The sequence below is a fragment of the Ipomoea triloba genome, chromosome 10 (assembly GCF_003576645.1).
Source record: "Ipomoea triloba cultivar NCNSP0323 chromosome 10, ASM357664v1".
In the NCBI taxonomy this organism is placed as follows: domain Eukaryota; kingdom Viridiplantae; phylum Streptophyta; class Magnoliopsida; order Solanales; family Convolvulaceae; genus Ipomoea; species Ipomoea triloba.
Window position 1 is genome coordinate 29,037,337 of NC_044925.1, and position 16,313 is coordinate 29,053,649.

The 16,313-nt window shown below is 39.2% G+C and overlaps 3 protein-coding genes across 3 annotated transcripts; 2 read left to right on the plus strand and 1 right to left on the minus strand.

The window, feature by feature from the left end:
- Window positions 1-27: 27 nt before the first annotated feature.
- Window positions 28-1,333, plus strand: LOC116032011 (alanine--tRNA ligase, chloroplastic/mitochondrial). The gene is made up of 3 exons (XM_031274397.1): window positions 28-189; window positions 526-876; window positions 1,064-1,333. Exons 1-2 carry the CDS (start codon window positions 71-73, stop codon window positions 851-853), a joined length of 447 nt encoding a protein of 148 aa, XP_031130257.1. The 5' UTR covers window positions 28-70; the 3' UTR covers window positions 854-876; window positions 1,064-1,333.
- LOC116032009 (nitrate regulatory gene2 protein-like) lies at window positions 1,323-6,364 on the minus strand. The gene is made up of 4 exons (XM_031274396.1): window positions 4,825-6,364; window positions 4,414-4,619; window positions 3,811-4,034; window positions 1,323-2,745 (listed from the first exon to the last, which is right to left on the minus strand). Exons 1-4 carry the CDS (start codon window positions 6,272-6,274, stop codon window positions 1,998-2,000), a joined length of 2,628 nt encoding a protein of 875 aa, XP_031130256.1. The 5' UTR covers window positions 6,275-6,364; the 3' UTR covers window positions 1,323-1,997.
- A 3,016-nt stretch (window positions 6,365-9,380) lies between these two features.
- LOC116032760 (cellulose synthase-like protein D4) lies at window positions 9,381-13,462 on the plus strand. The gene is made up of 6 exons (XM_031275472.1): window positions 9,381-9,847; window positions 9,985-10,383; window positions 10,541-11,345; window positions 11,444-11,851; window positions 12,008-12,342; window positions 12,484-13,462. The coding sequence occupies exons 1-6, from the start codon at window positions 9,381-9,383 to the stop codon at window positions 13,460-13,462; spliced, it is 3,393 nt and encodes a 1,130-aa protein (XP_031131332.1).
- The last annotated feature ends 2,851 nt before the right edge of the window (window positions 13,463-16,313 follow it).

Sequence of the window (16,313 nt, forward strand, 5' to 3'; positions counted from 1 at the left end):
TTTTTTTTTTTTTTTTTTTTTTTTTCCAAAGGTTAAAGCAGAAGAAGTTCCAACCAGGGTGGAAGCTCTTATGGGAGAGTTACGCGCTGCAAGAAATGAAGTTTCAGCTGCACGTGCAAAAGCTGCTATCTACAAAGCATCAGCAGTTGCTAACAGGGCATTTACCGTTGGAACTTCAAAAAAGATTAGGTAACTATGTTGCAATAGAAGTACAAGCTAAAAAATATATTCTCTAGCTATCCAGCTTCTTATACAGAGTATAAAGATCAGTGACCCAATTATGTTAAAATTAATCTTACCCCTTTTTCCTTTGCCTTGATCCTCCATAACTCACAAAGGTACACAAAATAATAGGAAATATTACAGGCATGAAAAACTAGCAAACATTGATATGTCTGTCTGTTTTTATTCTCCAAGTAGTGACATTCATTCAATCTGTAGAGCCATAAAGCACCATAGCAGACAAACAAGCAGACTTCATATTATTTATATATTGTTACAGTCCTCAAGAAGTCTGTTTTGCAGGATGGTAGTTGAGTGCATGGAAGATATTGATGCAGATTCTCTTAAGAGTGCTGCAGAATATTTGGTAGATTTCTTACAAGATCCAGCTGCCGTGATCCTAGGCTCATGCCCTAGTGAAGAGAAGGTCAGTCTGGTTGTTGCTTTAACCCCGGGAGTAGTAGATCTTGGAATTAAAGCAGGTGAAATAATAAAGCCTATAGCTAAATTGTGTGGTGGAGGAGGGGGCGGCAGACCTAATTTTGCACAGGCAGGTGGAAAGAAGCCAGAGAATTTGGTGGGTGCGCTGGAAGAAGCTAGAAAAGACATAACAAGGCAGCTTGAAAAATGAGAGTAGAAGTATCCACATTCATGGTATGGGATGCCTTCTCTCTGTCTCTCTCTCTAGTTCCTGCTTTTCATTTAGCAATTTGTTCATAGCATGTTAACTTAAGCCAGGTAGTGCCTTCCATAGACTCCCTCCCTCTCAGTATAATCTTTCTGTTCATTCTTGTATTATTTTGCTGTCTTTTTACTTAGTACTGTGGTTGGTGTTTAGCAGGAGGATGAAGATGATTGCGATTCCAATACTACTAATCTGAACTGAACTGACGTTTAAGATAAATGGAACGCAAAAAGCAAATGATAATAGTGGTGGTGGTGGTGGATGGAATCAGGGAATAGGTAGGTTATAGGTAGGTAGCCGACGTTGCGCATCACCGATGGAGGTGTAGCCCTTTTCTTAGTATCCTGAATCTGTTGGCGGGGCTTCATGTAAAATCTTGTACATGATATTATTATTATTATTATTGCAAATATGCTTAAACCGAAACACAAATTAACGCAGCCAGCCAGCGCGCTAGTATTTATTTCAGCAGTAGGGGTGGTGTTTATCAAGTATTGTATTGTATCGTATACATAATTAATAATTAATTAGTTGCAAACCATATGTGTCAATGTGCACAACATATCTCGGAGTATTTTGCTATAGTCTCATACTCTCACTCTGGGCGGTCTGGTCTCCCAAGTATCTCTCTACCATCCATCATCATATACTGAACTGCATCTTCTCCCACTTGAGAAATACATGCCCATTTTGAACCCTTGGGCAAATTGCAGGAGCAACCATCTTTAATACTCCACCCCATTAGCCTTAACAGCCCTCAGGGTTCCAGAAACTTTATAAAGCTTAGCTGGTCAATATCCAAAACCCACTCACTATCGAGAAGACCTGAGGACCGAATCAGTCTTGAGGCAAGCAGGCAGCTGAAATGGAAGTGTGTTGTTCCCCTCTATCATTGATGATCGGAGGAAATGGAAATTGATCAAGCTGCTATCAGCACATGCTATATCATTGGAGGAAAAGGCAAGAGAGAGTGCATACTATACATACTCCATTTGATCTCAGAATAAAACAGCAATACCTTCCGCCAAAGATGCAGGGCTGCCCACAAATGGTAACACAATCTCTTTCTTAAGGGCTAAGGCATGCATGGCTATGACACTTTTTCATGCTCTCGCGCAAGATTATCCTCTTCAATTCGCTGCAACAGCTCCTCATACACTTTCAAGCAATTTGCACTAAATCTCTCCATAGCCTCAAAGATACGCTGTAGACCAGCCTGAAGGCTACTATTTTTGCTTGTATCACTCTGGTAAATGGCATGCCTATTTAATGAGAGTACATTCTCCTCCCCAGAAACCAATATCATCCTTTTTTCTAGTGCCTGCATCTCTTTCTGTATCTTCTGATCTTCCCTCTCAAGGTTCTTCACTTTTCTCTCCATATCCTTATTGGCCATCACTCTATGGCGCATTTCTAGCTTATCTCGTTCCCAGAGCTGAAGGACGTTTGTGGCAAAATCTCGCATACTGTCTACAACCTCTTTCTCAGAAACTCTTTCCAATGATTGTGACCAGTGATTACAAATAACAAACACAGGGGGAGCACCTATCCTACCAGGTGAGAATGGAACTATTCCATCAGGAGTTTCTTCAGGAACATAAAGGAGGCATTTCATAAGCCAGTTATTCAGTGCTATGATATACCCTTTCTGGGTACTTACCCAACAAGAGAATCTTAAAATCCAGTTAAGAAGCTCATGCTCAAGGTGTAAAGTGGCTTCAAGATGAGCTTCACTAAAGTGTTTGTGCAATGCAATGGAATCCAATCGTTTCGCTTCCACAATAGCCTGGCACTGGTTCTGATGGCACTCAAGCATGGACTTCCACATTCTGGTTAACCTAGAGTTGAACAAATTAATCAAGATTAAAATGCAACAAAAGGTACTATATTGATGTTCAGAGGGGAATCAAAAGTATTCTTCATGTTCCCAAAATAACTAGACGAACTGCAATGAAGTGAAACAACTATCATATCCACTCTGCCTACAAATGGAGTCACCCCTGTTCAAAACCTTTACCCGATCTGGCAAAAAACCTGGCCATTTTTGGTTCACATGAAAATATTTTCCAAGGAGAATTTGTTACTAAAATTTGAGAAAAAACATATTTTACTTTGACTGGTTGATGGAGAATTCATTTCAATGGAAAATGAATTCCTTGATCTCCTTTGGTATTTTTTTTTCCCACACCTTTTGGTAGAAAAGCTACAACATAAATTCCTATATTACATGTTGAATATTAGGAAACTCCTAGTAGGGTGGACTTAGTTTCCTATTCCTATTAGGGATTCCTATTCCTATTATGGTAGATTTGGTAGGTAGTTTAGTGTATATACAGGTACATTGAGAATAACCTATTGTACTCTTTCATTATAATACATTCATATATTCTATTATTCTCTGGTTTCTCTCATACTCTGCTTCCGCCTAACTGGCGGGTGGTTGTTATTCTCCACCCGCCAGGTCTTTCAATCCCTCAATTTCAACATTACACTCACATATCTTTACTATGTAGGGGTATTTGAGTCTTTACACTAATTATTCCAACAACTTATTTCCCACCCACCAAATAATGGAATCAATATTCCAAGTAATTTTTTTCCATGGAATTTAAATTCAATTCCTTCTCAATTCTTTTCCACAAAGCAAAGGCCCGTAAGTATTCAAGCTTATGACAAGAAGAATGTTCAATGTAAATACAATATATAGAGATATGCAGTATGCTGAAATGCAAAGAACATGCAAACATATAATGACCATAGAAACAGCCATGAAACACATTGCAAAGGAAATATTAGCTCAAATACAGATAATAGAGTTTTTCACAATTAGATTTAGAAGCAACAGCTTATAGAACAGAGGCGAAAACAGAATAAGCATTTAAGAACATATGAAAACGATATACCCTTGTATGAATCCATTTAGTTGTGGCCACAACTCTTCATCCCTCAATTTATTTATCTTCTCAGAGATCTTATCAACAATTTGAATTGAAATCCTAATTTTTGTTGAAAGGCTCCTGACCAAAGTTCTTGTCACATCAACTCTGTGAGCCTCAGCACCCTTTTCATCTAGTCGCTTCAATCTTTGATTTTTCCTCTCATGAAGCACCCTCATTTTCTCCTCAACCTGCATAAATGTGGCTCCTTTAGTATGGAGAAGAGGAAAGACATTGTGTACCATGCAAACATATAACAGTGCACCAACCAGACTTGCAAACACACGGAAAAAACTTCCAGGACAGGTAGAACACAAAAAGAGCAAGATATGCATACTGTGCTTATGAGGGAAAGTTAGGAGCTAAAAACACATTCCATTAGAATGATCAAGGACGAAGAATGTGATAACTTTTCACGGACCACTGACACATTAAGGTGAAAAAAAATAAAACAAAAAAGAAACACCAACGTCCTTGCAAGTAGCAGTAACTGGAATACTAATAAAATGAATATTTATAATTCATTTAAATTAAAATGCTGCATGAGTTGGCATAATCAAGAAACAATACCTTAACTTCTTCATACAGTTTCTTCTCCCAAAGATAAAGCTTCTGCAGTGTAGAAGAAATATTTTTGGACCTTAAAGAACTCACTTCTCCTTCTATATCTAGCAAAGCAGGATCAGACTTATCATCCATGTCACTTTTTGAAGTAGAAGGTTGTGATGATAACGCAGACAAGGAAGAGGTGAAAGTGTGCAACATCTTGGAAGAAGCTGTCCCAAAATATGCCCGTTTATTTTAAATGATGCCAATTAAAATAAACTAAAACTTAGAACCCACAGAATTGTAAAGTTTTCCGAAATTAATCACTGGCTAAAGAAAATCCATCAGCATAAAGATGCAAGTTTTCATGAAGAAAGAGGCATTAGAATAAGAAGTTGATATTAATTATATACAGAGAAAAAAAGCATTGTTTACCTTGATATGTGGCATGTTTGCGGTTATAAGGAAGCTTTCCAACCTCTAGCATCTTAGCCAGTTCGCTGCCAGATTCTGATGCTCGTTCAAATTGAACCTGAATCTCCCTCATGACATCAGAATCCCCCTTGAAACCACCACGAGCCTTGAACCCTCGTACATGGGTCCGATCCCCTGATGTCCCCACCTCGTCAACCACTTGCTTATCCACGACATGCACCTCATACTCCACAGGATCATTCTCCGCAGATACGCTTGGTCTATTCCGGTAAACCGACTCTGAATCATTTGGCTTGTCATCCTCATCCTTTGAGGGAGCCTTGGAATAGCTTCCGGCGCCGGCACTGTCCACAAACTTCTGATCTCCGTGCACTTCCTTCACAACCTCATGCTCAAAATCCTCTTCTTCCAAATCAGGAATTCCCTCCTCTTCTCTCACCTCCCTAGAATCCCGGCTTGGCGAGTAGGGACGATAAAAGTTCTCAAAACTCTCAAAGGGGTTCAAGAAATCCCAAGCTGATGTCGTTGGGGGAGGCGGCGGCGGCGGAGGTTGTTCGGAAGCCGACGGCGCAGATGATGGTCCTGCCCCGACAGTGGGCGGAGATGAGTAATTGTAGTAGTGTCCAGGCGGCGACTGCGAGGAACCAAGGAAACCACCGGCAAAACTGGGGTAATTGTAGAAAGAGCCTGGGTTTGGGGTATTGGGATAAGGATAAGGGTAGTAAGAAGAAGTAGAAGAGGAGTCACCCATCCGTACAGTGTCAGGGCTCATCGGCCGTTGTTGATAGGTAACAGATGGCGTGGATTGGTTCCTCATGAAATTGACGTGCATAAATCTACCGGAAGCAGGAAGCGGATAGGTGCCATCAAGGGCGATGGAATTAGGATCCGCGTAGGGATGGAGCGGCGTGGGGGCGTCGGAGAGGTGATGCAAAGAGGCAGAAGGGGAATCTTCGTCCTCGGAATCGGAGTGGAAGCGAAGGTGGGAGCCAGAGCTCTCAGAGTGGTGGTGGTGGTGATGAATAGCGGTAGGTTTATTGTCGGGAGGATAAGCGGAGGGTTGGGGGTCGGCTTTACGGTGAGAAGGGGGATTGAGAACGGGAGAAGGAGGTCCAGCAGAGGAGTGATCGTGATCGTGATCGTGATCGTGATCGTGATCGTGGTCGAGATGGAGACGGAAGAAGTGGTGGAGAGAGAGACCAACAGATTGAAGGGAGTGAATATAAGCGATGTGAGACTGGGCGAGGGAGTAGCGCTGGTGGATGGCTTCGTCGAGAAAGGAGCAACGCTCCCGACAGAGGGCGACCGCCGGCAAGTCATCGAGCTTGGAGCTGGTGCAACCCATAGTAATAATTGAAATTGAATTGGAGGAGAAGAAAGGGGAAGAGGGAAAATGATGGGGTTCAATTCGGGGGGGTGCGGGTAAAAGTGGGTGGCGAGTGGCGACCATTAGTTTTAGGACTTGCTGTAAAAGAAAAGGAAATTAGGGCATGGAAAGGGGAAAGTAAGAAGAAAGGGAGGGCAGAGACGGAATCTTTGACAGCGCGGAGTTGGTCGTCGGTTTGTACTTTGCGGAGGGAGAGGGTGGCTCATGGCTATGCCAATTGCCAAGTGCAGCGAGTGTGCGTGAAAGCAACGTTGGTGGACCCATCGTTATTACGTGGACTATATTATCAAATAATATACTTTTAATATAATAAAATATGTACATTATATTGATGAAAAATATATTATTTTATATAATGTATATTCAGTATACCATTAATGTATTTTTAATATATTAAAAATATACTTTTATTATGGTCTACATGACTACATATCATTATGTAGATCATGATTTACACAATAATTTATTTATGTGGATGGTGGGGGAAGAGTTTTTTACTATATGTAAATAATGTAATGTCTTCCTAAATTTTACTTTCTCAATTTTATTTTTTTATTTGGTGGACGCTAATAAGTTATTTTTCATGTGAATCTCAATATAAGCATTTATATTAAGATTTTATATGTGAGATTATAAAATAAGAGCACACATAATATTTTTTTAAGGGGAAATGAAGAATGGTGAGTAGCACTACGTATCAGTAATATATAATTAGAAAAAATTTCTATTTTTGTCCTATAACTATTTGGGTATTTTTAATTTGAATCTATGATTTAAAAAATGAGGCTACAATTATATATTTTATAGTAAATTTTAATTGTGGTTCTATGATTAGTGGGATCTTGTTAATTGCAATTCAAAATTTTCAAAACTAATGATTGAGTATTCTAACTATTCAATTTTGATCAATTTTAATCCATCGATCAAATTATCAGTGAAAAGTGATCAACAAATTTTTAAAAATAAAATATTAAGGGCAATTTACTGATTTGGGTTTGTTTTTTTCATAACAAAAACAAAAATAATAATAAACTGACTTTTCTTATATTCACATCCTTTCCACAAATTTAGTCCTAAATTTATGAATTCAATCTCGATTTAGTCATGCTTATAATAAAACAATTATTTAAAAATTGAGTATAATTATAATATAAATAGTTATTTGAGTTTTTTTATTCAAACAATACTATATTAGACTCAAATTAATAAATAATTAACGGGATATATATTTCGACCGTTACTAACCATGTATTTAGACTCTGTTTGGCAAAGCTTATTTAGGAGCTTATAGCTTATTTTAAGCTACTAATAAATTATAAGTTATGTTTGGTAATGTTTTCAAAATAAGCTAGTAGCTTAAAATAAGAGTTTATTTTGAAACGCTACTTGGGGTAGCTTTTCAAAATAAGCTAGTAGCTTTTTAACTTTTTTTCCATCTCGATCCCTATTATTTTAAATAAATGACATCCTTTACCTCTCTCAATTAAAATCCTTTTGACATTTTCTTTTCATTATGCTTTGTTGTAATTTCAGTTTGATATTTATATTTGAACATTAATTTTTGTATGAACTAATCTTATGAATTATAAATATTTTTTTTTCTTTATATATTTTCAAATATATGTTCTTACTTTATATTTTATTTAAATATATTAATTTCATTATTTTATATTTTAATATATAAAAAACCTATTTAATTTTAAAATTGTTTAAATGGTATGAAGATGTCCTTTTTAGTCTTTTTACATTTATCAGCTTATCAAAAAGTTAATTTTACCAAACACTTTTAAGCATAACAGCTCTTCAGATTTCAGCTTTGAACTTATAGCTTTTAAGTTTTCAGCTACTTTTCAGCTTTCAGCTACCTTTTCAGCTAGGTTTGCCAAACATAGCCTTAGACTCTGTTTGGCAGAACTTATTTAGGAGCTTATAGCTTATTTTAAGCTACTAATAAGCTATAAGCTCTGTTTGATAATGTTCTCAAAATAAGCTAGTAGTTTAAAATAATAGCTTATTTTGAAACGCTACTTAGGGTAGCTTTTCAAAAATAAGCAAGTAGCTTTTTAACTTTTTTTCTATCTTTATCCTTATTATTTTAAATAAATGACCCCCATCCTTTATCCCTATCAATTAAAATTCTTTTGACATTTTCTTTTCATTATGTTTGATAATTTCAGTTTGACATTTGTGTATGAACATTAATTTCATTATGAACTAATCTTATGAATTATAAACATTTTTTTACTTTATATATTTTCAAATATATGTTCTTACTTTATATTTTATTTAAATATATTGATTTCATTATTTTATATTTTAATATATAAACAAACCTATTTAAATTTAAAATTATTTAAATTGTATGAAAATGTCCTTTTAGTCTTTTTACATTTATCAACTTATCAAAAAGCTAATTTTACCAAACACTTTTAAGCATAACAGCTAGCTTAACAGCTCTTCAGATTTCAGCTTCGAGCTTATAACTTTTCAGTTTTCAGCTACTTTTCAGCTTTCAGCTACCTTTTCAGCTAGGTTTGCCAAACATAAACAAATAATTGGATCAACATCTTGTAATTCCTGTTATATTAGATGAGTATGTGTGCATATATATTATGCCATTTAAAGGAAATCTATTGGAAGATATCACATATATTTCTATTTTTAGTTAAAGATTAAAAGACCTATTTGTTCCATCTAAATCTCACTCCCTCTGCACCGCAGAAAAATGCTAGCTTTTAATTATGTATATCGTTATCCATTAGGTTCACAGGCTTTTTATTGGCTTCCCATACAAAGTGGAGAATTTGTTTCAATGTCGTCTAGCACCTAGTTACGTTAGGATAACTTCCCACAAATTTCTTTTGTCTTAGCTAGCATCCAAGATTCTAGCTGTTGAGTGGTTCGCGACCTGGAATTTCTTGCATGCATAGATGTCAAAACGTCCGTCGTTTTTAATTTTATTGATTTATGTGGGTGTGTAACGGTTAGTAGCTATATATAGCACAATAATCAGCAAATTAAGGTGCAGGTGCAGTGCATTGAATTTGGCAGATTACGCAGGATAGATTTTAATTGTCAATAATAGTTTATTAATAGGTAAGTAGCTAGCTAGAAGAAGTGCAGGGCGGGTGCAGGTTGTATGTATGTATGTACACTTAGTTGAGATAGAATGTCAAGCTTGTCCAACCAACCATCCAAGAAGGGGATGCGAAGCGGCCCAGCTGGGAGTTCTTCTGGATCTCAAGGGAACCGCGGTTCAAGCGGACAAACTGTAAAATTCGCGCGAAGAACGTCCAGCGGTCGATATGTTAGCCTCTCCAGAGAAGACCTAGATATGTCAGGAGAATTATCTGATGATTACATGAACTACACCGTCCATATTCCTCCCACTCCCGATAACCAGCCTATGGACACGTCTGTTGCCGCAAAAGCCGAGGAACAATACGTCTCCAATTCACTCTTCACCGGCGGATTTAACAGCGTCACCCGTGCCCACCTCATGGACAAGGTGATTGAATCTGAAGTAAGCCATCCTCAGATGGCAGGATGCAAGGGCTCTTCCTGTGCAATGCCAGCTTGTGATGGCAAAATCATGAAAGATGAAAGAGGAAATGATGTGGCTCCCTGTGAATGCAGGCACGTTCTAACAATCTAGCTAGCTAGCTAGGCTCCCTGCATACATACATACATAATGCCATGCCATGCCATGCCATGCATACCAATTAATAAGCTGAGCTAGCAGAACAATAATGGGCTGATTATTATTTTTTCAGGTTTAAAATTTGCAGAGACTGCTACTTGGACGCCCAAAAAGATTCGGGTCTATGTCCTGGATGCAAGGAACCGTACAAAGTTGGGGATTATGACGATGATGTACCAGACTTTTCAAGCGGAGCTCTGTCTTTACCAGGCCCAGACGGTTCCAAAGGTGATAGTCGGAATATGTCTATGATGAAAAGGAACCAAAATGGAGATTTCGATCACAATAAATGGCTGTTTGAGACACAGGGCACATACGGGTATGGTAACGCCTATTGGCCTCCAGACGACATGGATGGGTACGATGATGATGGTGGAGTGCAGAAAGGCATGTTGGATACATCCGCAGATATACCTTGGAAACCACTAAGTCGGAAGTTACCAATACCAAATAGCATCATCAGCCCTTACAGGTATGTTTAATTAATTTAATTTGCATTGTTCCTGGCATGCATGGGTGTCGATCTGCGAGTATATTAATTAATCTATTGCCTCGATCGATCGCCTAATATAATATAATATAATAAATTAATTATGTATGATACATGATATATGCATGCATGCATGCAGGTTGCTTATTGTGGTTCGCCTTGTTGTGCTTGCTTTCTTTTTGACATGGCGGATAAGACATCCAAATGATGAAGCAATATGGCTGTGGCTAATGTCTGTTACATGTGAATTATGGTTCGCCTTCTCTTGGATCCTGGATCAAATTCCCAAGGTCAATCCTTGTAACCGCAGCACTGATCTAGTGGTATTGCGTGAAAAATTTGATATGCCATCGCCGTCCAACCCTACTGGGCGGTCGGACCTCCCGGGAGTTGACTTCTTCGTTTCCACGGCTGATCCAGAGAAAGAGCCACCGCTAACCACAGCCAATACTATCCTATCAATTCTAGCGGTTGATTATCCTGTGGAGAAACTGGCTTGTTATATTTCGGATGATGGCGGAGCACTTCTGACTTTTGAGGCAATGGCAGAGGCTTGCAGCTTCGCTGATCTGTGGGTGCCATTCTGCAAAAAGCACGAAATTGAACCCAGGAATCCCGAAAGTTACTTCAGCTCCAAGGGTGACCCCACAAAAGGCAAGAAACGGTCAGACTTTGTGAAGGATAGGCGGAGAGTTAAGAGGGAGTATGATGAATTTAAAGTGAGGATAAATAGTTTGCCAGATTCAATCAGGAGGAGATCGGATGCATTTAATGCCAGGGAGGAGATGAAGATGTTGAAACAAATGAGAGAGAGCGGCGCTGAAGCTCGGGAACCAATCAAGGCCAAAAAGGCAACTTGGATGGCGGACGGTAGCCACTGGCCAGGAACATGGAGTGTTGGTAGTAGTGACCACGCTAAGGGTGATCATGCAGGGATACTTCAGGTACTATACATACTAGCCGGCCTTTAGGTGTACTTGTATATATCACTAGCTTAATTAGCCTGCATTATGATCGAATTATATATATGAATATATTGTAGGTAATGTTGAAGCCCCCCAGCAGCGATCCCCTATTGGGAGGATCGGATGATAATAAACTTTTGGATTTCTCGGATGTAGACATACGTCTTCCTATGCTTGTGTACATGTCACGCGAGAAGCGGCCAGGATATGAACACAATAAGAAAGCTGGTGCAATGAATGCCCTGGTGCGATGTTCGGCCGTACTTTCTAACGGCCCCTTCATGCTCAACCTCGACTGCGATCACTACATATACAACTGCAAAGCTGTTCGTGAAGGAATGTGCTTCATGATGGATAGAGGAGGGGAAGACATATGTTATATTCAGTTTCCTCAAAGATTTGAAGGCATAGATCCCTCTGATCGTTATGCCAATCACAATACCGTGTTTTTTGATGGCAATATGCGTGCACTTGATGGCATCCAGGTATGTATATATCTAAGCTCTCATCATCATCTGCTAGCTAGCTAGCTTTATATTGTATTATATATATTATGGCCAATATGTTCTTGATGAATTCCAAATTAAAATGTTGTATGTATGTATGTATGTATTATCTAATACTATACATATATACTGCAGGGCCCTGTATACGTGGGTACAGGAACCATGTTTAGACGATTTGCACTGTATGGGTTTGATCCCCCACAAGCTGACATCAACCCCCAGAAAGGTGCGGATGCCCAGCCTCTAAACACCACCGACTTTGACCCTGACCTAGATGTAAATCTCTTGCCCAAGCGTTTCGGGAACTCTACTATGTTGGCAGAATCCATACCCATAGCGGAATTCCACGGGCGCCCCATTGCGGATCACCCTGCTGTCAAGTATGGGCGACCTCCCGGTATCCTCAGAGTCCCACGCGAACCACTTGATGCAGCCACTGTGGCAGAAGCTGTCTCTGTCATATCTTGTTGGTAATATAATTATGCATACATGCATACTGTATATATAGTAGCTAGGCACATACACTAGCTAATTAATATATATATATATATATATATATATATATATATATATATATATATATATATATATCATGCATGCATGCATGGCAGGTACGAAGACAAGACCGAGTGGGGTGAACGAGTGGGTTGGATTTATGGTTCGGTGACAGAAGATGTGGTCACTGGATATCGCATGCATAACCGTGGATGGCGCTCTGTCTATTGCATCACCAAGAGAGATGCATTCCGTGGTTCAGCCCCCATCAATCTCACCGATCGCCTCCATCAGGTCCTCCGATGGGCCACCGGTTCTGTTGAAATCTTCTTTTCTAGAAACAATGCCTTCTTAGCCTCCCGTCGCCTCAAATTCCTCCAGCGCCTAGCTTACCTCAACGTTGGCATCTACCCCTTCACCTCCATTTGCCTCCTCGTCTACTGCTTCCTCCCAGCGCTCTCCCTCATCTCCGGCCATTTCATTGTCAAAAACCTCAATATCGCCTTCCTCCTCTACCTATTAACCATAACCATCTGCCTCATCTCATTGGCCCTCCTGGAAGTCAGGTGGTCCGGCGTCGGCCTGGAGGAATGGTGGAGGAACGAACAGTTTTGGCTCATTTCAGGCACCAGCGCTCACCTTGCTGCTGTCATCCAGGGCCTCCTCAAAGTCATCGCTGGGATCGAGATCTCCTTCACCCTCACCTCCAAGTCTGCAGGAGATGAGAACGAAGACATTTATGCCGAATTATACTTGGTGAAGTGGACCTCACTTATGATCCCCCCCATCGTAATTGCCATGGTCAACATAATCGCAATAGTCATCGCATTCTCCAGGACCATTTACAGCGCCGTTCCTCAATGGAGCAAGTTCATTGGAGGAGCTTTTTTCAGTTTCTGGGTGTTGGCACACCTCTATCCTTTTGCCAAGGGTTTAATGGGAAGGAGACGGAAGACGCCAACTATTGTTTTTGTCTGGTCGGGTCTTATTGCCATTACACTCTCACTGCTTTGGATAGCCATCAGTCCACCCAGAGGCGGCACAGCAACAGCAGAGCTCGGGGGTGGAGGAGGCGGCGGTTTCCAATTCCCTTAAACCTCGCTACCTACTATACACAAAAGATTGATTCAACAATATAATGCAACAATATATATATATATATATATATATATATATTGTACGTAGTCCCTATTTGAGTTCTTGTTATGGTTTCCTTTTTTTTTTATTATTATTATTATTATTATTATTATTATTATTATTATTATTATTATTATTTATGTATATTAAACTATAGATTAGTTGCTGCACAAAAGAGCAAATTGATACAAAGAATCAGAAGAGCTTATCAAATGAAGGAAAGAGATCGAGAGGATGGGGATTCCAAACTTCCATTTGGACTGCCCAAGGTTGTCCTTATCATCACAATATTTCCCTTGGCTCATTTTATTGTACAAAATATTGTGCTAGCTAGTTACATGCTTATTTTATTACTTATGACATTAAAAGTGGTAATATGTATAAGTTAGAAGTGTACTTATTCTGTAATAATTAAAGGGTTTGTAATTTTTTTTCTTTGTTTAATTTTATGATTATTTGAGCTATTGTTCCAATTTTCTTTGTTTCTTTTTTCCTTTTCTATATATTAAACTAAAAACCAATAGTACGCTGCATACTTATTTCTTTTAATTTTGACACGGAAAGTGATAACATGTATACTTTAATTAGAAGTACTTATTCGATTATAATTAATGATATATATGGCGAATCTCAAATGCATAAAGATTTATGATGAAACCATGAAATAATAATTTAATTATTGTATTGGTTTTGATATTATTCCCGTCCTAATATGTTGGTTTTGCACATACTAAATCCAGGTGATTGTAGTTGCAGAAGTTGGCAAATTGTTATTTTTTGTTTTTATGTATGTTTAATTTCTTATAATGAAACTTAATGTGTAGTGCGTAGATCCCAAATGTTATGTATGTTTGGCAACATATTAGCGGCATTATCATATTATTCATATCATAGAAAGCCACAGAAAGTGGTATTCCACTAATACCAACCACCAGACTACTAGAGTGATACACGAACCAAACGGTGGTCATTGCGTAGTTGATGGTGTAAATGTAAACGGGGGTACGGATTTACACCACGTGTGTTTGATTGTGTATGATGTAGTGTATGGAGTGTGTATGCTTGGGGAGGAAAGCTATGGTTTCCTCCCTGGAGAAGATGAGCCAAGAACAAGAGAGAGAGAGAGTGAAGGATGGACATGATGAAAGGATCAAAGTGATCCATGCATTTCCGGATGCCAATACAAGGAGGGTCAGGTCCTTTATATAGAAATAGGACCTGACCCTTCAGGAATATAATATTACATTTGACCCTTAACAATTTCTAAGGGACACCCGACCTTTTAAGGGTACAACAATACACGGACTATACATTATATTTCTACAGTAGTCCCTGGGGTATTTACCCATCACAAGTCCCCCACTTCTTGAATCTGCGAGAGTCGTCAGGTTCGAGAAGTAAAATGTGCTCCGGGCGGCCAACTTGTTACAAGCAAAGTCTCCCCGGTCTGAATGCCTTAATAGTCTGTGATGAACCCCTCAAGTTTGAGTTGAGCATGAGGGGCGTGATTTACGCTGGTTGCCTCGTTAAAAACCTTAGGCTAAGAAAAACCCTATGGGAAAAAACCTAGCTAAGGGAAAAAGAGTACAACCAAAAAGGCGTAATCATTTAAAGACAATAAAAGGGGGTTGTCTTGGTTTTATGCAGTTTGATAAGCTTTTCTAGGTTGAATCTCTAGCGATTTTTCATGTCCATTGTCCAGTGAGCTTTTCAGAAATTCATCATCCTGCAAAAAGTTGAGATAAAAATGCAAATATGCACGTCATGCATGCAGGTCAAACAAAAAACCCCAGACGAAAAATTCGTGCAGGTTGAACAAAACCCCAAACGAAAAATTCGTGCAGGTCAAATAAAAAACCCCAAACGAAAAATTCGTGCAGGTCGGATGCAACCCCAAACGAAGACTCGTGCAGGCCGAACGCACCCCAAACGAAGACTCGTGCAGGCCGAACGCACCCCAAACGAANTTTATATAGAAATAGGACCTGACCCTTCAGGAATATAATATTACATTTGACCCTTAACAATTTCTAAGGGACACCCGACCTTTTAAGGGTACAACAATACACGGACTATACATTATATTTCTACAGTAGTCCCTGGGGTATTTACCCATCACAAGTCCCCCACTTCTTGAATCTGCGAGAGTCGTCAGGTTCGAGAAGTAAAATGTGCTCCGGGCGGCCAACTTGTTACAAGCAAAGTCTCCCCGGTCTGAATGCCTTAATAGTCTGTGATGAACCCCTCAAGTTTGAGTTGAGCATGAGGGGCGTGATTTACGCTGGTTGCCTCGTTAAAAACCTTAGGCTAAGAAAAACCCTATGGGAAAAAACCTAGCTAAGGGAAAAAGAGTACAACCAAAAATGCGTAATCATTTAAAGACAATAAAAGGGGGTTGTCTTGGTTTTATGCAGTTTGATAAGCTTTTCTAGGTTGAATCTCTAGCGATTTTTCATGTCCATTGTCCAGTGAGCTTTTCAGAAATTCATCATCCTGCAAAAAGTTGAGATAAAAATGCTTCAGAAATTCATCATCCTGCAAAAAGTTGAGATAAAAATGCATCAGAAATTCATCATCCTGCAAAAAGTTGAGATAAAAATGCAAATATGCACGTCATGCATGCAGGTCAAACAAAAAACCCCAGACGAAAAATTCGTGCAGGTTGAACAAAACCCCAAACGAAAAATTCGTGCAGGTCAAATAAAAAACCCCAAACGAAAAATTCGTGCAGGTCGGATGCAACCCCAAACGAAGACTCGTGCAGGCCGAACGCACCCCAAACGAAGACTCGTGCAGGCCGAACGCACCC